We start from the raw sequence: 22,334 nt of genomic DNA, 5'->3' as shown, positions 1-22,334 counted from the left end.
TGTAGCCCTTCAGTGTAGACACTACCTGTGCTGACTGGATTCTCCTGTCATCAGCATGGATAATCCACTTTTCATCGAACTAGTGCTGTCTGCACAGGGACTTAGGTCATCTTAACTACACTGCTCAGGGGTGGGGATCAAGCACTCCCCCCAGAAATATTCATTCAGTATTGGTGATCACATCAGCAAACTCTCAGCCATGCCCAATTTGTTTTTGTTTTTTATTGTTGCAAATCTTACCGACATTAGCGCTCCATTAAATAAAGGAATGTAGCACAGTAAATACATCACAACAAAACAGCTGGCAAAAAAATCAATCAAACCACTGGAGCTGCGTTACAGACAGAGGGTCAGAGACCTGTGACAAAAAACGTCAGAGGAATTACATTCAATAGATGTGCAGTATCAACATTCCAGGCTCACATATATTTATATATATATATTTATATTTATATATAGAGATTGAGTTTAGTGTTTACAAAGAACAATATTGTTACAAATACAATACTATACTTTTCCCAACGCTTTACAATAATTTCTATTCACCCTCTTTACAGAACAATAGTAAAACTTCATATTCTAAGTACTGTGCTAAATATATACAAGAAATCTCACCCACACTGCCATCTTCATAAACAGATTTCATTTAGAAAATTAAAAAAAAAATCTGCACTCAAGAAATACAAACCAAGCCTTAAATTATAAAGAGATTCAAACAAATAAGTGTGAAACCTACCAATAAAAAAATAAAAGGACATTTCATCCTTAATGTAAACACTGAAAAGTTAGTAATATTGTACTAAACAGTGAAGGGACAGCTTTGCAGGACCTTCACGGAAGAGAAGGAATGTAAAATGGTAGGTTATTCCTTTCAACCCATGGAGAATTTCACTCATCTAAAATACTAACATAAACAGCTGCTCTAACATCTTTTAAACATCAATGGAAAAAACAACAGACTACAGAGGTGTCAACTCTCCCTTTTGAGTTCACTGTATTTCTGAAACATGCTTTCCCTTTCCAGACTACACTTGTGGGACTGTTTACATTAGGAGTGCTTACTCTATCTATCTGTCCCTGTTTAGAAATCATAATACGTCTATTGTAATAGAACAATTCACATTCTCAGTGAGGCCCCAATCCTGCACTCACATGCTTAGTTTTTACTCACTCACATGTGCAGTCCCAATGAAGTCAATGGGTTACTCAGGTGCCTAAAGTTAAGCACACATGCGTTTGCAGGATAGGACCCTTCGTTTCTAAGAATCAATCACTGTTACAGCCCTATATTCATTTGCATACTGAGGACTTGATCCATCTTCCACTGAAGTCGATGGAAAGATTCCTCGATGGGAGGTGGCTAGAGCCACAAAAGAGGAAATTAATATGGGAGTTAAAGTTGGGAACCAGCAGTGTGGTAACCATGTCTTCAAGAGTAGCTTTTCACTCAGGCAACTTATGGAAAGGCTGCACTGTATATAATCTAAATTATACATGGTATATATCATATTTACATATATTACTATACATATGGGAAGTTATGAAAAAAAATTGTTCCTATGACCTTCATAAACCAGATGCCTGACATTAAAATCTCTACTCACAAGTAATTCACAATCTATTTGCATCTGTCTGACGGCAGAGTAAATACTAATCTGGAATAATACCACCATGCCCTTGTAAAGTTTGTTATTCCAGAGATTGGGATTTGTTTACCTACCAACAAGAACTGCTGTACATCAAGTAATTGTACAGTACTCTTACACCAAAACATATTCATTTACTACAACAGCTTACTCACCATTCCACTATCTCCCTCAAATACTTCCAGTATTTGCTGCCAGTTGAAATAAAAAGATTATCTTCTTTCTCTCCACTTAGTCCATTGTTTTTTGAAGGGAAAATTGTGCCCCTGATCACAGATGGAACTAAGTGATCAGACACAGGCAGAGTTTTCACAGCTCACTTATTAATGGAAATGTACACACATGTATATCTAAGCTATGAAATCTCTGGAGACAATTCCAAATGTCATCTCCAATCTGCAACCACAGTGCTTATATTACACAGTCCATCCCTCATTAAATGAGAAACTGATGTTAATGGCCATCAGCCCCCCCCACACACACACACACAAAAAAAAAGAGGGATGAGATTTTTGTTTTGTCCTGCTCCAGTATTTTCATCACATTAAATCTTTGTGTCGTAATAAGATGCAGCAAAAGCTGCTACTTTTGATAAATTTAAAGGCATCCGACTGGTCTAAATTCACAGTTATATATGAGCTTAAATGTGAGTACATACGACTAATGGAACATAACTCCTGTACATGGAATAGAGAGGTCTCTCCTTCTGGAGGGAGGAGAGTCACTACTACTATTACTATCTTCTCTCCCTCTCTCCACTCTCCAAAATTTATAGACCACACAAATCCTTGATATCATGCACCCCACCACAACATTTTTGAACCCTCTTCTTCATTGTACAAGTACATAAAAACCCTTTAATGTTCTACAAATGGAGAATCATGGATTAACTTTATATATATATTTATATGTATCTATATTACAAATAAATTAATTTCTCCTCACTCCCATCCCACCTCCCCCACTGTTATCCAGATCATGAGCTAAAGAAAAAAAAGTAATTAAAATTAATCAGTCTTTGGACCAAAGATATGTTAATACTGGCTCAGAGTAACAAAACTACTTACAACTGTATGTAGACCTATTTTTGTTCAAATTTCATAAATATCAAGCACATAGTTTTAAATATACACACACACACACACACACACACACAACACACTCACCCACACACCAATGAGAAATTGTGTATTTAAGAGCTTTAAAAATTTAGATTTTCAGCAGAAGCCCCCAAAATATAATTCTTGCTGTATATTTATAGGCCACTTAACATTCTCCTACCACTGAGTAGGGAGGGGGATATAAAAGATATCCTGCATCTAAAAATGAAGAAAGATTTTTTTTGGGGGGGGAAAAGACTCTCATACTTGGTAGACCAAATGGTGAAAGTACCTCCTCTAGTATGCCCTAGTGAGGACAATGACACTCTTACGCATTTCAGCAACATACAAACCACCTTTGAGGTTACACGATCCAGAAGAATAAATCTTAAAGCCAATTAAAAGGTGTGCATTTGAATTATGAGTTTTACCACAACATCACTTACTTATTAACTCATTCTTCATAGACTTTTAACTCCTCCTTTAGGGCAAAACTATCCCCTTGGTTCTCTGCTCTCCGTGTGTATGTTGAACTCTTTGTTGGTAATGTTACGCTCAGTGCACACAGAGAGAACAGATTAATGGAGTCAAAAATCTTCTATGTGGAGTCCAAGAGGAGAACTTTACCCTGTGGTTTGACCTGTTTATAAAGCAAGCTTTCTAATTTAGTAATACTTAATGTATTTGTGTTGTTGAGTTATGGCCATAGAAATACGACTGATGACGGAGCTTGAAGAAGTGCAATCAGTCCTTTGTTAAACTAGCTGTGAATAACTAATTTTTCTATTCTGTGAGGAATTACATAAAGCTTAACTTGTAAAAAGATGCAACAAAAAAAGTCTCATGGAAATTTTTTTCCCTGTACACAGCAAAATGTTGGAGAGAGAGAGAAAGAGAGAGAGAGAGAGAGATGTCTCTGCAGACACAGAAATGCAGTACTAGAAACACAACCACTGACGAGGAGAAACATCCTCCATGCATGTTGTGAAGGTGAGGTATCGGCCTTAGATGTAAACTGGCTGCTCCTGTGCAGTCAACAATCTGTACATGGCTGCTGGCATGGTCTTCATATGAATCTGGGTGGACACAAAACAAGTCAGTCAATGCTCCTCATACACATGATGCAATGCTTTGGAAATAAAAGGGTTTGTGTGCTTTCATGCTTAGAAGGTATGTATGTGTAAGGGAGAAAGCAGCCCGAGATGAGGAGAAGAACGTAGCTGCAGTGACATAGTACAGGGGAAAGATGTAACCAGTGAGTTTTCATGCCCATGCTAAGGTTTATTGCAGCACAATGCTGAGAGGCGTTGAGTTCTTGCAAACCTTGCTGAGGTTAACAGGAACTGTGGGCACTCAGCACCTCTCATGCAGGCTATTAAAAACTATGAAAACACGTTAACAATAAGCCTGGTTTAATCCTATTCTCATTTCCAGTAGTTATATTTGGATGGTGGTAGGCAGCGAGAGGCAACGGTGCGGAAATGTGTAATATCATCTATCCAGTTCCTACCTCACCAACAGCATTTGAGAGAATGTGAACAATCTTTTCATGGGGTGTTGCTACAACGCTCTGTCCGTTGATTTCAATGATCCGATGGCCCACTCGTACTCCTCCTCGCTCTGCTATACCTCCTCTCATAAGGCTACAGATCTTGAATGGAAAGGACAAAGTTATCAACGCTAAGCATGTTAAATTGTAAAACAACAGAGGTTTGTTCACAAATGGCAAACTCAATATTTAAATAAACAAGTCTCCAAAGTGTAAAAGAGTTCTTTTTTAAAATACCGTGAAACACAGATCAGGGTAAAATGGACTAGAATAACTGTTACAAAGTCAGTTCTCGGCTTATAGAACATAATGAACAACTCCTCCCCTAGGTGCATAAGAACAAACACAATAAGTTGGCCACTGAAAATTACTAGTATTAACCCTTTGGACACTGGCATTTTGAAAATTTAGGAGATTGCATAGGTCCATGGTCTCTAAAGGATTTAGAATTGTATGTCTTTGACTTTCTCTGATTGTAAAGAAGACTCTTTCTGGCTCAGTTAGATATACGACTAATGCAGCCTGTGAACAACCTGCCCCATACACCTTTTGGTTCTTTAGCTTAAAATATCTGTCTTATTCCTATGGTTAACTTTATACTCTAATATGACAAAGTATCTTTTCCTGCTTTTGACTTGGAAAGAAGGATCGGCCATAGGGGAGGTAATAAATTTTCTGATAAGTCAGTTTTTATGTCTTACAATCAGAATGTGTGCATAGCCCTTGGTAAGCTGAGAGGTTTGCCAAAAAATTTCACAGCTATAAAAAGCATCACAGTAGAAACCTAAGGATTGTGAAAGCGACTTACGATCCCATTCTGTACACTGAAACCCAGCTGATATCGGAGGTCAGGTCTTCTGATCAAGACAGTGGTTACTGGAGGACATCTCACTATATTCAGTTTAATCCGGGCCTGGTTTTTCAAACCCTTTAAAAAAAATATATATATACACTATGACAAGTATGGGAGCAGGTGAGCTGAGACAGCTGAAAACTGGCACTGAAATAAAACAATAGTTTGAATGCTAACATGGAAATAATACTGAACAAGCAGTTTGCTGTGTATTCATCATTACAAAGTAGGATTCCTAATAAGTACCAGATACAAGCAATATGACAACCTGTTAACTGAATGATGCAATGTCAACCTCTAGCTGTCAACATTTTGACATGGTCATTTTAAACTGCCAAGAAATTAGACTTCCTGTGGGCAATTTCTTTATTTTGGAACACAGAACATTGTTCTACAGAAAGCGGGGGTGGGGTGGTGGTGGTGAAGTAGGTCTGTGCAATTAAGCTGAAAACTGTCGTGTATTTTGTTGCAAAAATAAAGTCTTAAATATGCACTTAAGATGGCTGCAAACAGGTAGCTTTCCTGGATATGCGCATTCAATTCTGTAATGCAAAAGGCAGAACTTACTTAAGTCCTGCCCACTGAATGCTTGTATAAGTAATGCTCAGAAACTCCCCCATTCTAAACTGAGAATATCACATTCACTCTGCAATCTTGGTTAACCACAACAAAGCACTATCAAAATAGAAGATGACTGCATATGTCTGACCCTCATACGGTTTGAAGTTCTCACCGCTCTTTCTTATAGATTCCACCCACCTAATCTTCTCTGTCTTTCTCCCAGAGTTAAAGTATCTTTTTTTCCCTGTAAAGTGTCCAGAACGGAACATACATTTCTCTACACTAGAATACTGTGTAAACATCCGGGCAACACACAGACAACCGCCAACAATCACAATTCCTAACAAAAAAGGAAGGCTATGTTAATGCCTGAGAGAAATACCCTACTTTTAACATTCCAGTGTCTGTCCGATTTACTAACAAAGAGTAAAATCCTGGTTCCACTGAAGTCAATGGAAGTCTTGCTATTGAATTCAATGGGACTAGGATGTTTCTCATGGTCTGAAAAATATTTCCTGATCTATACAGGGAGTTATACTACAGTCCCCAAGCTTTCACATATGGTTTATTCTTGCTGATTTTGTAGGGCCTCTCTCTACAAGACCCAGTACTTGAGTGTCTGTGCCATTCTGCTGGGGGCAAATAGCTTTTGGAACAACCCCAGTGTGCATTGCAGTCCATTACCAAGCAAGTAGAAAAGCCAAAAATGAGAAGGAAATCTTCATTCACCTATCTGTTGGGGAAAAAGCTTGAAGTGGGGTGAGGTGGGAGGGGAGGGAGGACAAATCTCCAGTAGAACTGAATCAACCAGCTTCCCTTCAGCAACCAGGTTAGTTTGGAAGTCAGACCGTGCCTATGTTCTAATACAAATGGAGAAGATGCCCAAAGTCAATCTGCTAAGTCTAAGATGTTTTTGTTAATTGATCCTTATTGATCTACAGACGTAACCCACTATTCTTTTTAAGGGGAAGTAACCGTAGTATCCCCGTTGGACTAATGGAGTTCATACTTATTGTTTCTACTAATATGCAAATGCAATCAAGTGCAATTTAAAACGGCCTCTTAGACTTCTCTTTCTCCTTTAATGGAGGAAAGAAACTGGCTATATTCAATTTCATTCTAAGTGAGGAATGGGGTGCTTACTTAGGAGCTTATGTTAAGTACAGATCCATTCAATCCTCTCACCCATCGCCCCAGGAGGGTCTATTTTCCTGACAACTATGTCTAACTGCCTATTCATATTTATGGCAGTTGTATGCACCCACTCAGAGGTGGGAGGACAAACCGTGAGGAAAGAGTGCCAAGGCATTTCATTTCTCTGGTCTCTGCATAGCACTGCACTCAGCATGGCTTATTAATCAAGCCAACACAGGCTGGCTATAAGTGGGCATGCTGCTTTGGGAACCAAAGCAAATGAGATTATGAAGTGAGAAGAGGCAGTTCCACAGCCAGCTGGCTCTCAGCAAAACACAAAGCCCACTGTATTTTTTGCTCTACTTCATTCCATTTACTTCCATGTATTTTATTTACTGTCTGTGATGCATACACTAATCACAATCAGTGATCATCTACATACCATAGGGCAATTGGCCTTTATGGACTACATACCCAGAAACAAGCAAATAGTAAGTATCTGGTTTGCATTCATTTGTGGCAAGTATGTGTGTTTGCAACTCCAAGTGTGCATTGCACATATATTTTTGCATGCTCCTTTTTAAAAAAAAGGAAACACGGGCTCCTAGTAAGCAATTTCTAAATTTTACAGAAATAATGCATCCCTTAAACACAGTCAGTTCATAATATTTTATATGTTGGGAATCCATGCCAACAGGAATAGAAAAAGTGTTATACTAGATTAGTCCAGGGGTCCATGCACACCAGATGCTTGAGAAAAAGATGAAAGCAACGTAAGATATGGAATAGCCATTCCAAACAGGAAGTTTCTTCCTAATCCCGTCAGTTAGCACCTAGTTTATGGTTGATTAGTATGAAGGTTTGGATCCCTCATTTAAAAAAAAAAATCCTCTCTAATGTAATTGTGAGTATTCTCATTATTCACATAAACGTCCAATTGTTTGTAAGGTAGCCCTGTTCACTGAATGCTAAGGAATTTTTGCAATGGTAAGATCCTTGTGCATTCTCTGAATATCTATTTTGGCTGATAATATACATACTGCTGGCCATTAAAATTGTCCTTCCAAGGAGAAGATGACCCATACATTTGCAATGCTTTACAGCAATCTAGCTGGAGCTGTTCATACATCAGTTCTGAATCACATGCAATATATAGAATATATATCTCCTTTTTTTTGCATGTGATTCAGAACTGATGTATGAACAGCTCCAGATAAGTTTGCAGTTCTTTTCAGAAATCTATGGGTCATCGTCTCATTGGAAGGACAAGATTAATGGCCAGCAGTCCCCATGACAACAGCCAAATGTGGCAACAAAAAAGGAATCGAAGCATGTGTCAGAATGAGATCTCCATAGCAACCAGGGAGATTCTCAAGACACCATCGCAGGCGTCCATTTGGAAGGACTCTGGAGGAGGAGGAGTGTGCTGAAGCAGACATTCTATATGCCAGGCCTGCAAATAATTACACTTTTGGAAATAACTGATGTGGGATGGGGAACAAGCAGAACAAAAGTGAGAACAGTAAGAGGTCTGGTAACAAAATAGCTGGTTCAGGGAGGTGTAATTGGAATTCCTTAACAATTGCACCTCCCTATGCCAGCTACAGACCCTTGCCCTCAAGGTAGGGATTTAGCCCCAGGAAACAAAAGGCTATTTTTGCTGTCATCCCCTTTCATTTCAGGTGGGAGGAGACTTAGTTTTCAGCTGTGATCTACTTAGTAGCCTCAACATCAGCAGAGGCTAAATCAAGCCCTGGCTTCCATCTTGGTGAGATCCTCCCAATTTTGGGCTTCCAGGGGGAAGGATGAAGCCAGTTTCTGTTGCTCCAACCTTCCTCCATCTGTGGGGTACACCTTCAACCTGAAAGGGTCATGAATATGCCAGCATAATCCTGGGCTGAATTTGTCCTAATCATTAAGAAACATTCTGAGCTTGGAATATGTAATTTCATTTAAAGAGGGCCTGGGTAAAGGGAATAAACTAGCTACAACACCAAGTTTCTAGGTGTCCAAGATAAAAAGCAGCAGAAAGTTGATTTATTGGACAAATTATGTTTTTTTCAGGAAAGTAGGCTGCTTTTACCAAGGTTTGACTGTATTGCACTCAGACAAGGCCAGTAATCAGAGTAATGGTCAGAACACATTAAATGTTTATGTGCTAGGCTGAGTATTTCAAGTATTTCTATTACCTACCTCTGTGCAGAGTTTTCATTTTCAGATACACATATTTTAAATCTTTGTAGCAATTTTTTAGTTCAAGTGCTAAGAAACCAACCACAGCCTACACGCAATTTGGAAGGGGCACATAGACATTTATTTTGTGAACTACTAGACAAAAATAATTTTATTTCAAAACAATTTAATGAAAATCACCTGGCAAGAACTCATCAAAAAGGAGTATAAAAATCCAACTTTACTCGGCATTTTGCTGGGTTGTTCTACAGAAGAATTTGTAGATGTCAGATGTACCGTTTCAGTATGTGACCTACAAATCATGTGGTGCAGCAAGTTGTAGGGTAGCTATTTGTTTCAATTTAGTTGTGCCTCTGACATTCTCAATGGATGCAGCATTTTCTTTCCATGAAACAGTAATGATTAAATACCCGTTCTCTTATAAATTGCAGCTACCCCAGAGGTTCTTCTTTTCCACTTGACATGCCTGCTTTTTGCAATCACATACTTATGTAAATTAGAGGAAAGTTGTCCCAATTAAATGTCCCATAGCGTTACTAGGTTGAAATAAAAATGTACACTTCAAAATATTCACAAGTTAACTCCATAATCATATAAAAGACAAATATGTTTTATAGTTTAAAAATATAAATTGTCCAATTTACTACATTTGTTTTATCAGTCTTAGCACTCTGGGTCAAATTCCAAGATCCTTTTCTTCAGTCCTTACTGAAGCAAGGCTCCAATTGACTTCAATGGAAGTTTTGGTCAAGACTAAGATCTGGCTTCAAGATCTGGCCCTTTTTCTCTGAATAGTTTTGAGCTCTGTGAATGATGAAACACAAAGTAAGGCCAGGGTGGCAAAGCCGGTCTTGCGGTTAAGGCACGGGACTAGCGGGGGAGCCAAACCTTTATTCTCAGCTTGCCATAGACGTCTTGTGTGAACTTAAGCAATCAAAGCTCTGTATTTTCATTTCACCCTTGAAAATGGGGATGATATTAATATTTCCCATCTCACAGGGGCCTACAAGGCTTAATTAATTAGAGTTTGCAAAGTGCTTTGTGATCATCGGAGAGAAACTGCTATAAAAATGCAAATTATGAGTGTTGTTAGAGAATGTCCTTAATTTACATCTTTATTGTCTTCCACTATTCCCATACAGTTTTTAAATGTGTAACACTTAAGAACATTCCCTGTACCTTTATAATACTCTGGCATGTTGAGAGTGGTAAGCCGACCAAGCTGGTACCATTAATTGACATGATCTGATCCCCTATGTTCAGCTTTCCCGACTTCTCTGCTGGTCCTCCATGCATCATGTTGGCGATAATAACTGTGGGCAAGATGGATCCCCAGCCAGATTCCACAATCACGACACCGAGAATTTCTCCCTTTTGCTTTTCAATGTAAACCTGAATTAGGAGATAGAAATACAGTTTCAAACACATATCATCAGCTATGGAATACAGCCTGTGTGCACACATACATATACATCAGGTGTGGGCAAACTACGGCCCAGGGGCTGCATCCGGCCCTTCAGACGTTTTAATACGGCCCTCGAGCTCCCGCTGGGGAGCGGGATTCGGTGCTTGTCCCGCTCCAGCCAGGGAGCGGGGCCAGGGGGTGCCCCACTCTGCGTGTGCCATGGCTCCGTGCGGCTCCCGGAAGCAGTGGCATGTCCCCTCTCCAGCTCCTATGCGTAGGGGCAGGCAGGGGGCTCCGCACACTGTCTCTTTCCCAAGCGCTGCCCCCGCAGCTCCCATTGGCCAGGAACCACGGCCAATGGGAGCTCCAGGGGCGGCACCTGTGGACAGGACAGCGTGCAGAACCACCTGGCCGCGCCTCCGCATAGGAGCCAGATTGGGGACATGCTACTGCTTCTGGGAGCTGCTTGAGATAAGCGCCGACCGGAGCCTGCACCCGACCCCCTCCCACGCTCCAACCCCCTGCCCCAGCCCTGATCCCCCTCCTGTCCTCCGAACCCCTCCTCCCCAGCCCCATCCCAGAGCCCGCTTCCCCAGCCGGAGCCCTCACCCCCTCCCGTACCCCAACCCCCAATTTTGTGAGCATTCATGGCCTGCCATACAATTTCCATACCCAGATGTGGCCCTCGGGCCAAAAAGTTTGCCCACCCAATATACATAGACACCAACACAGACACACACAACCTCTCTGTCTCTTTCTCACTCCAAGCAAAAGCAATGAAACAAATGTGTTAACAAATTTCAAATTTATTTCTAGCTTGAAATAAATCAACATATTAATGTGGCGGGGAGGGGGCAGGGGAGAATAAGGCAAACCTGCAGCTGGACCAGGGCTGCTCACTCAGCTAGTGACTCACCCCTCCAGCAGAACCTGCAGTGACTCAACCCTCTGCCATGCTGCAGCAGCCTATTCCCCGGCAGGGCCCAGATCAGATAGCCCCAAGGCACAGGTATTTCACCTTCACAGCAAGTTAGTCTGTGCAACAGCACTACTCAGCTTGGAACCCTCCTAATGCCTCACAGTGTTACGGACTCCCTAGCGTTCCAGCCTGCCCTTGATCCTATCCCTGTGCCTGTTCCTACCCTCTGCTTTGCCCGTGCCCTGTCCTGAGGCTGCTCCAGCTCTGTTCCTCACCCTGCTCTAGCCCTGCCTCTGACTCCTGACCCCCAGGCCCCTTGACTGACTCCAGCCCAGCTTCGATCTTTGGCTGGCTTCCTGACTCTGACTACGGTCCTGATTTGGCTTGTCTATGGACTCTGACCCATGGACTGTCTCCAGTTTCAGCGCTGTCCTCGGCTCTTTCCCGACCCTATGACCAGCTTCGACCACCACTCCAGCCACCAGGTCTGACCACCAAGACCCCAGGAGGTGGTGGTGATGGGGTGGTGCAGGCAGGACAACAACAGTGAGAATACGCTGGTGATTACAGACTGGATTACATACCCTGTACACTGCAATGGTACATTGGTTCATCTTTATTAGTAAAACAAGCAAAAAAATATACTCCTTTAAAACAAACCTGGAGACAAATGCTTTCATCAACCCTTATGTCTCCATAAAATGTATGTTATTTGTTAAATCAACAGCTTGTTTTAAACTCCTTTAACTGATGTGCAGTGTCCCATGTATTTGAAAATTGTTTGGTAAAACAGCACAGAACAGATGGCAAATCACTATAACACTGATGAACTGACTGTTCCCTGTTCACTCTTCAAACAGAATTGCCACTGGGTGTCCTACCGGGGAGGAGAGTGCTCTAGCCTGACCTGATGAAAGTCATTTGCTCCCAGTATTAGCTTGCATTTGGGACAGACCAGCCTAATGCTACTATCATCAGAAGACTGGGACATACGTCTTTGCAGTTTTCAGACTTGGAAAAGTGAATGAGGTCATCATTGTACATGTCTTGGGTGTTGAGCAGGTCGCTGTACTCCTTCTGGCTCAGGTCTTCTGGATTTATTCCATTTGCCCTCAGGAATTCCTGGTAGGCCACGCTAAATGCTTGACCTATGGACTGTGCAATCAGCTGTGCCTGCAGCAGTTCCCCCCAAAAAGGAAAGGAAAATATCAAATATATAGCATTGCTGATGGTCTTGTTCGCTGACACTTGGAATTATGATCATGCTGTAAATATTTCCCCATATTAATTAAGCCACTTGAATCAATTCCAGTTTTTTCTTTTAATATCATTTATAACACTAAAGACCAGGTTCCAACTTGTTCTGTATTAGTTTATTTTGATTTCTGTATGGATAAAAAGAACCTCTATCCCAAGTTCTAGGCATTTGACAAAAATTAAACACACCAACAAAAAAAAAACCCCAACATAATCTTGTCCTCAACCCATACAATTATTTAACCCAGCAAGGCAAGCTGTTACAACTGAAAAGCAAGAGTAGTGGGCCTTCCTTTCACTGATGAGAACTGCTGAAGTAAACACAAAGAAATCCTTCCTTCATTGATTGACAGTTAGGCTGGAGAACAAGAACACTACATCACATTAGCTTCTCGGATGCCTATTGGGTAACACAGGCAACAACTGAGGCCGTGGCTACACTCGAAACTCCAAAGCGCTGCTGCGGGAGCGCTCCCGCGCTGCAGGTACTCCACCTCCCCGAGGGGATTAGCTTACAGTGCTGGGGCACTGTTTACACTGGCGCTTTACAGCGCTGTAACTTGCTGTGCTCAGGGGGGTGTTTTTTCACACCCCTGAGTGAGAAAGTTGCAGCGCTGTAAAGCGCCGGCGTAGCCATAGCCTGAGCTGCTCTGCCCTTTAGCCACAAGCAGTACCATTCTCTTGCAAGCCAGCATTACATGAACACACCTATAGGAAAAAGATGACAAAAGAATATTTGTTCCTCTTTTTTTCTTTTGAAGTCACCCTGCTTATATTTGTCTCTGCTACCTATTGTCCATCTCATAAAGACTGACTATCTTAAACTACTCTCAAACTGGTGCAGCTCTCATTGATGACAACAGTTGACCACTGGCACTTAAGAGGATGCGGTCACAATTGCACGCGCGCACACACACACGTATGTTGGGCCGAATTTTCGTAAGAGTTCAACTCTCATTTAAGCACCAAAATAAATGGCTAGATTTTGGGCACTGAGCTCTTTTGAAAATCTGGCCCCAACTGTGGATGCTGAGTAGTTGGGAATCTGGCACTGAGCTCTTTTGAAAATTTGTTCCATTATCAGTAGTTTAGTCTCCATTGCTTAAAATATCTAATTAGAAACTCAAAAATAAACTCTTTCCCTACTGATTGTCCCTTTCCATTTAAGTATTTAATTCCCCACCTTCCTGTGCTTAATGGAGCTGAAACTAAACCACCACTTTAATTGTTTGGGCACAGAGTTCGTAGATCACAGTACTATAATTTGGAAGAAATTCTGTGTTATTTAATTGCTCCTGCAGAAGCAGCAGAAAGAGTCACATAGTTTCTTGTGATTCTTGCTCGAACATGTCAGTCTTTCTAGGATTTGCACATTATATTCCTCAACAGATTAGGGCAATTTAAAGCAGGGACAAGTTTTGGTCAGCATCCCAGTGTTTGATGATGTAATGATTGCCAGTTAGCTGTTGGGTAGAGTAAGATCATTCTAAAACTAAACGCTTCTGGGGCTACCTAGCTGTCCTGCTGGAGAAGAGAAAATGAGATTATAATACACACAAACAGACACAAGATTAAGATAATATACCCTGTGGAGCATCAGGGCTCTTTACTTCTAATAGATAAAGTTACAATTTTTTGCTAGCTCTGTATTTTTTCCAATTTATTTTGGATTCTTAAGTCAGAACTTTTGCAGAATGGTTGAAAAAATGTCATGTAACCCAAGACCGTTGATCATGTCTCCTCAAATGTCTCAAAATGCTATAAGACCGCCTGACTGACGGCTGATATGTTTTTGGATCTCATGACATTTAGGACTTTCCAAGACAACATTTATTCATGGGGGGATTATCATGATCTGCATAAATGTGACCTAATCAAACCTTATTAGGTGACACTTGTGACTTCAGAAGGGGAGTGCCCCATTCTGATTTGCCAACAAACTCCTAAGAAGTAGTTCTAAGGGGTAGAAACCAGCCTGTTCATCACCTTCATACGCTGAAGGAAAAGAAAAATTGCTTCTGTCCTCTTGCCATGTGATGCCACCATGCCTAATAAAGAGACCTATGCTTTCTCTGCCCTCAGTTGGCCAATCTGGGTTAGGAGTCTGGAAATGCTCAACATCTGTTTTTGACATCTATAGGCAAGCAGTCTATAACCAGCCAGCAAGTCCATTGGCATTAACCAGATGAGCCGAGAAAGCCACTGACTGATCTTTTTTCAACCATATACCAGTATCTTGGAGTTGAAAGAAATCACAAGAGTCACAACAGCCATCCTGTATAAATATCACCTTTGTTTGTTTTCTTTTTCCGATTTTCATTAGTAGAGGAATGCCTCTATCTCAGCATTCTTGCACTTGTCTTTCTTTTTAACTCTAGCAGGTGACCGGTAGCAGGTCTGTGCATGTGGATAGAACCCACAGAATTTATCTGAGAATGGTGCCTATGGAATAGTTTCTCAAAGACCTAAAAACAGACCTTGGTTTAAATAACCTCGCTGTCTAAAAGATCTCACATACATATATGTTATGGGTTGGAAGGTGTGTTATTTTCACCTAAAATGTAACCAGATGTGTTATTCTGAATTGTTTTGGAAAGTCTCCTATAAACTATGTTCAAGGGGCAGGGAAAATAAATAGATTATCACCTAACCACTCATAATTTGGGCAGGCTATATTAACTGGCAGAAGAGCTGTAGTCTAAACATTAATTTCAATATAGGAGTGAGCTGACCCTCCCTGTAGCAGTCATCTGACTGAAATAAGTATATCAGTTGCCACTGAAATTGAAAATACCCTATTATTCTGCAGGCTGACAGCTAAACATGATATGTTGACTTCCCAAATTACTAGATAAAGTTCACAAAATTGTTGTCTTATTCAGTATTAATTAACGTGATAAGATTAATTTATTATTTGATATTAACAAATTTTATTTTAAATTTGATTTGCCCATGTGTTTAATTTTATTTTGCATTTTTTCTTTAGTTATTTAGCTTAGTTAAAAAAATTACATAAAACTGGAGAATTGTGTGGACTGATGTATCTTCCCCAGATGTCAGGGCCTAGAACAGCAAGAACCCAATGGTAGATAACAGAGACAACTTAGTATGCCATCTAGGGGTGGACCACAGAACCTGCCTTCTACAGTCCTCACATTATCATGAACCCAGTTTAACTGGCTGCTTAAAATGAGTTTACAGCTGCTTTGCAACTTTCAAAGCAGCGTAAAGCACAATGGTGACTCTGGTCCTGAATCTACAAATTCAACTGAGATTTTCATAAATTGAATAAGTATGGACAATGTACACCCTGCCACTACAGTTTCTCATTTAATGATGACAACCAACCAAAAGGACCCAATATGCAAAAGGCAGAAGAGTTCCTCTTTTTAGATGAATTCTTTTTATGTAACTAAAAATCAAACAGGACCATCAACCACAGACTTCAATCCTATCCTGACAAATGGTTCTCATATTCTCAAGCATAACCAAGTAAATAACTCCTTACATCCTCAGATTCGAAGACATGGCAAATCATTTTGTATTGCCTCTTTCCGTCCTGAGAGGGGTGAGATGCCTCCACATTGTCCTGGGAATTAGATCGAGGCATTCGCCGCCGAGCCATCAGCACAACGATATTTCCTATATCAGCAATGTAGGAAATGGTCCTCAGAGGATGATCCATCATAGTTTCCTGAGGGAGAGAAATCCTGAAATCAGTGCTCGCTTTGAGCAAATGCTTAACATGGTTTTGACATCATGTAAATAGATGCTAACAATGTAAGAACAACTGGCAGTAAATATACAAACACAGGCTAACTTTATGTATTCTGTATGAAAAGATGTGAAAGAAAAGGGAACCAGCAGTGTCAGTTCCACCAAATGAACTGAAATTCCCATTTAAAAAAAAAAAATTAATGGCTGTTATATTTACTGGGTAAAAGAACTCCAAATACAAAGACCCAGTTCAGAGGGTTTGAACATGCACTACACAGAGAATTAAGAATTTGGAATTAGCTACCTCAGCCAAACTCTCTAAGTATTAGAGTGAAAAATATCTATGAGACACTGATAACAGACATATTAATGGCACTAGACTGTCTGCAATGCTGTACTGTGATACCTTTCAATAACAGTTCAGTAGAGAGTGAACCACTACTACAATACTGACAAGATCCAACCCTGGCAAGGGCACATCTTTGCCTATACCTGTGTGTCTGCATTCAACACTTTTATTCTCTGCGTAGAGATAAAGAGGTCCACCTCAGTCATGGGCTGAGATTCACCTTCTGGGGCCTGCAAATAAAATGGTTTAGAGTCAACAAATGCATCAGAGAACAGCCTTAATAATGATGTTAGAGCACAAACAGGGGTGCGCAAAGACACAGTCACCAGAACAGCAATGCAAAACAGAGTATTAAATTGCAGAAGCTAAAGATAAACACAAAGATATGGAAACTATATATAAGGATGAAAGTGTGTTAGATTCAGTATTATTTGTAAAACTGTTAATTCCATACAAACTCCCTACCCTCTTTCTGATCAAATGAAGTTATAACCCACTGCAGCATGAATTGTATAATCATTCCACGGAAATCAAAATGATTTTCATTTTAACATGAATACCACATTAAAAAAGGCTTTTCGAATGAGCAATGTACAGGACTAAGGGCAGTTCTTGCCTGCAGGATTTCTATATGATGCTAATTATTACAGTGACTGCTCAGGCTAGTGAGAAAAAATGTATACAACAGGTGCAGATTAAGCAATTATAATGCAGTTCTGGTAAGAGGGTCTTTATGGTCAGACAACAGAATATTAAAGCACTAACCCACTCCAGAAGATGTACATTTGTAAACATATAGAGCAAATGCTTGTACTTTAAAATGCATCAGATTTGTTCCACGACACCTAAGAACTCCATGAATAAAATTGACTCATATTTTAGTAATCTCAGTGTATAAAGTGAGTGTACATATGGAAACTTTTTTTTGCATCCAGCAATTTGACACATCTATAAGTTAACCAAAAATAGTCTTTAGAAAGGGATAAGAGTAATTTCTTTTTAATATGCCATTTTACAGAATTAAAACCTTCACCATGTCATTCCTGTTTATTTGGTAGGTATTTCTGGGTTCTGTCTGTTTCCATTTGATAAATCCAATATTTACCCTAGTTCTAACATGAAATGGCTAATGATAAGCAACAAAAAATGGCCAACCAGGCAACTGATTTTTGGGAAATGTCAACTTGTGTGGTGACTCTGAAATAAACCTGAACAAAAACTTGCTGGATGCAGAAAATAAAAACACAAAATCAAAAGTAAGAAAGGCAAAAAATAGAATAAAAATAAAAATAAACAAGCATAACATCAAGCTGATGGAGGTTGTACTGCACCTTCTTCCTGCTTTTGGCTAATTTCTGGGCCATCTGCTTAGCATGGAATAAACAGAGATAGGAGAATGGTTAGAGAAGAATTTGCAGAGACTCAAGTCAAGCAGGGATCTACACACTAATGTCCAGGATTTGTCTAGTAACTGGTCTAGGTTAGTCTCTGCTTGGATGTCTCTCTTTCGTTCTGGTTTAAAAAAAGTTTCATGTTTAACACAATAGGTTTAAAAAAGTAAACCTGCTCCAGAAGAGAGAGAGAGAAAGAATAAGGATTAGTTTTATTTAATTTTTAAAAAGACAACTAAGCTAAAAACATAGGGCCAGATTCTGCTCTCATTTACATTTGTACAAACCACTAGTCGCTCTTTTTAAGTCATTGGAGTTACACAAGTGCAGAATTGGTGTAAGTAAGAGAAGAATCAGAGCCTTAATATTCAAACTCTCTCAGATCTTAAGGTCTTAGATTCAGGTTACTTAACAATTTTGCATGTACGTACAGACTTATAAAGGGAAAAAATGTCAAAAATGTTAAATGGTCCTAAAAAATTGAACAACCCATCCGCCCCAATGCATACACATCCACGTGCTTACTAACATTAGACTCAGGCATCTGGGGACCACGATTCCCCATGCCAATTGCACAAGGACATTTTCCATGCCACTCACATATACCCAAACATCTTCCCCGGGTAGGGGTGCATACTCTCCAGAAGATCTACCTGAAAATGGTCTGCTGTTGTGGAGCTTTTTACTGTATTAACATGTAAGTATTCAATATCAAAAGAGATTCTATAGGCTACTAATGAGACACAGTGATAATCATAATTCTTGTCACTCCATTATCGAGAATTTATAAATCTTCTGCAAATAACTCCAGATGTACTAAAAAAAAAAATCCACAGACTCTGGTGACTTATCTTGTGGACTTGCTTATTGGACAAGTATGATGCTCACCTTGCTGGCAGACTTCCATTTTAGTTCCAGTAGTAACATGTTATTAACTTAATGTGTTTGCTGTGTGGTCTATTATGCCAGGCTTTATCTATAAATACATTACTAATAACTATTAGGACCCCAGAACAGGAACCGTGAATCACAGATGCACTGAACATTTGTCTTTGGTGCTCACAAATTAACTCTGCAGGTTGTGCTTTAAACCAATCTGAAAGTACCAGTTGATACTGAAATGTTGCTCTTTATTTACAAACAAAATCAAACATCTTAGCATCACCTGCAGTAACCCTTTACAGATTAAAACACATATTCAAGTCTGGTAAATGAAAACTACTGGTAGTGGCAATGTGAACAGGCTCATGATAAAATCTTTACTTTAAAGTATTGTCACTGGCATTCAGAGAAAATAAAACTACTCTGAAATAGTAACGGCCGCATAAATAAAAAAACTTAAAATAATGCCTCAAGTTGGCATATTTTTTTAACTGTGTTCATAAGAACATAAGAACGGCCGAACTGGGTCAGACCAAAGGTCCATCTAGCCCAGTATCCTGTCTACCAACAGTGGCCAATGCCAGGTGCCCCAGAGGGAGTGAACCTAACAGGTAATGATCAAGTGATCTCTCTCCTGCCATCCATCTCTACCCTCTGACAAACAGAGTCTAGGGACACCATTCCTTACCCATCGTGGCTAATAGCCATTAATGGACTTAATCTCCATGAATTTATCCAGTTCTCTTTTAAACGCTGTTATAGTCCTAGCCTTCACAACCTCCTCAGGTAAGGAGTTCCACAAGTTTACTGTGTGCTGTGTGAAGAACAACTTCTTTTTATTTGTTTTAAACCTGCTACCTATTAATTTCATTTGGTAACCCCTAGTTCTTGTATTATGGGAATAAGTAAATAACTTTTCCTTATCTACTTTCTCCACATCACTCATAATTTTATATACCTCTATCATATCCCCCCTTAGTCTCCTCTTTTCCAAGCTGAAAAGTCCTAGCCTCTTTAATCTCTCCTCATATGGGACCCGTTCCAAACCCTTAATCATTTTAGTTGCTCTTCTCTGAACCTTTTCTAGTGCCAGTATATCTTTTTTGAGATGAGGAGACCACATCTGTACGCAGTATTCAAGATGTGGGCGTACCATCGATTTATATAAGGGCAATAATATATTCTCAGTCTTATTCTCTATCCTCTTTTTAATGATTCCTAACATCCTGTTTGCTTTTTTGACCGCCTCTGCACACTGCGTGGACATCTTCAGAGAACTATCCACGATGACTCCAAGATCTTTTTCCTGATTCGTTGTAGCTAAATTAGCCCCCATCATATTGTATGTATAGTTGGGGTTATTTTTTCCAATGTGCATTACTTTACATTTATCCACATTAAATTTCATTTGCCATTTTGTTGCCCAATCACTTAGTTTTGTGAGATCTTTTTGAAGTTCTTCACAGTCTGCTTTGGTCTTAACTATCTTGAGCAGTTTAGTATCATCTGCAAACTTTGCCACCTCACTTTTTACCCCTTTCTCCAGATCATTTATGAATAAGTTGAATAGGATTGGTCCTAGGACTGACCCTTGGAGACCACCACTAGTTACCCCTCTCCATTCTGAGAATTTACCATTAATTCCTACCCTTTGTTCCCTGTCTTTTAACCAGTTCTCAATCCACGAAAGGACCTTCCCTTTTATCCCATGACAACTTAATTTCCGTAAGAGCCTTTGGTGAGGGACCTTGTCAAAGGCTTTCTGGAAATCTAAGTACACTATGTCCACTGGATCCCCCTTGTCCACATGTTTGTTGACCCCTTCAAAGAACTCTAACAGATTAGTAAGACACGATTTCCCTTTAGAGAAACCATGTTGACTTTTGCCCAACAATTTATGTTCTTCCATGTGTCTGACAATTTTATTCTTTACTATTGTTTCAACTAATTTGCCCGGTACCGACGTTCACCTCTCTGCAGTCAACATTTTTCAATACTGCAGGGTACTAGGTCTCACGAAAGAAGGAGTATGCCAGTCACAAAGGGAAATGAAAAAAAATCTGCTTGAGTCAGAACTAGGTAATGCAGATACGGTACATGAGAGGTGAGCCAGAGCAACCTCTTATGCACTTTGTGATTCTGTTCTTGACTTAATGGGAGCAGCACCAGGATCGCTGTCTTATTTTACCTTCTTGGAATACTATTTTCAAACATTTAACAAAACCCTAATGTAATGGCTTGGAACACACATTCATGTTTAAGAAATGATTAACACTCCAGAGAAGGTGAACATGAAAGGGGCTGGAATCTGTAGCTGTTAAACAAAGGAAAAAAGTCCATGAAAACATAACACCAATATGCCTTTTATGCAAGAAACAGTATCAGACAAGTTCAGTCATACTATACAAGTAATTCTAGCTACATTAGTCAAGCTGTTCTTTTCACACCACTATGAGTACAACAAAAATATAAGACAACCTTAGTCTAAACTTAATATTATTTAATAAATACACTGAAGAAAGATAAGTTCTAAGTATTTCATTTGATTGAGATGTAGTTGGTCTATCTATGATTTGTTTACAATTAAAAAAAATTCATTACAATTATTTTTAAAAGAAAGATACATTTGCAGCTATATTGACTAACAATATCTGTACACATTTTAATAAACACTATATCTATATCAGATTGTAAATTCTTTGTGCCAGAGACTGCATCTTCCTATGTCTTATAAGCACACTGATGGCACTTAAATAATAATGGGTAGGCTTTTAAACTATCCTCAGATATGGATTGTGTCAATTCCTTTCCGTAATGGGGTCAACTGGTATTCAAAAAAGTGCAGGCCTCCTACACAGATCAAATCTGCTGGTGAAATCTAACAATTAATCACTGTTTTTTCTCCAGGCTGTGAGATTCATCCTCTTATTCCAGATGTTAACAACAATTAAAATCTGCTTAGGTTGGGAGGATGGCTAGCTCTGCAGATTAGTAAAGGGACTAACAGAGGCTTTCAACTCTTAGGTCACTCAGTCAATTCTATCTCATTCTGGTAATGAATGAAAGTCTTGGCTAACAAAGGCCAAATCTTGAAAACCCCACCTGCCGTAGTTTTAGTTCTGTGACTAGCTCTCATTGACTACTAGTAAGTTTTTGCATAACTGGACCTTTAGATTCAGAGGTCAACAAAAATATTACTGTAGGGTCCCACCTAGTTCAGTGGACAGCTGTCCGCATCACAAAAACCACCACCTTGCTGACACTACCTTTCAGCAAAGAATTAATAATAATTCTTAGCGTTTATATAATGTATCTTAGTCTCAAAGTGATGTGCAAACTAAAGAACATAGTGAAATTCATACTTGTGCAGAGGGCCCA

At 39.7% G+C, this 22,334-nt stretch overlaps 1 protein-coding gene across 2 annotated transcripts in view; it reads right to left on the bottom strand.

Annotated features, from left to right (window-relative positions):
- Positions 1-243: 243 nt before the first annotated feature.
- Positions 244-22,334, bottom strand: part of APBA1 (amyloid beta precursor protein binding family A member 1) — a 135,695-nt gene continuing 113,604 nt past the window's right edge. The window contains exons 6-13 of one of the 2 annotated variants that reach the window (XM_026652423.2): positions 18,015-18,047; positions 16,827-16,913; positions 16,126-16,311; positions 12,354-12,533; positions 10,216-10,428; positions 5,104-5,223; positions 4,257-4,397; positions 244-3,822 (exon numbers count right to left, since the gene is read on the bottom strand). In XM_026652423.2, the coding sequence (XP_026508208.1) occupies positions 3,751-3,822; positions 4,257-4,397; positions 5,104-5,223; positions 10,216-10,428; positions 12,354-12,533; positions 16,126-16,311; positions 16,827-16,913; positions 18,015-18,047 (1,032 nt within the window). In that variant the 3' untranslated portion in view covers positions 244-3,750. The remainder of the gene's footprint in view (positions 3,823-4,256; positions 4,398-5,103; positions 5,224-10,215; positions 10,429-12,353; positions 12,534-16,125; positions 16,312-16,826; positions 16,914-18,014; positions 18,048-22,334) is intronic. The other variant, XM_026652425.2, reaches the window with a different exon arrangement.

Source organism: Terrapene carolina, unplaced genomic scaffold (genome assembly GCF_002925995.2).
Source record: "Terrapene carolina triunguis isolate 2854851 unplaced genomic scaffold, T_m_triunguis-2.0 Scaffold113, whole genome shotgun sequence".
Lineage (NCBI taxonomy): Eukaryota > Metazoa > Chordata > Testudines > Emydidae > Terrapene > Terrapene triunguis.
Note: the sequence above shows the minus strand (reverse complement) of the source record. Positions and strands in the feature narration are given on the sequence as shown.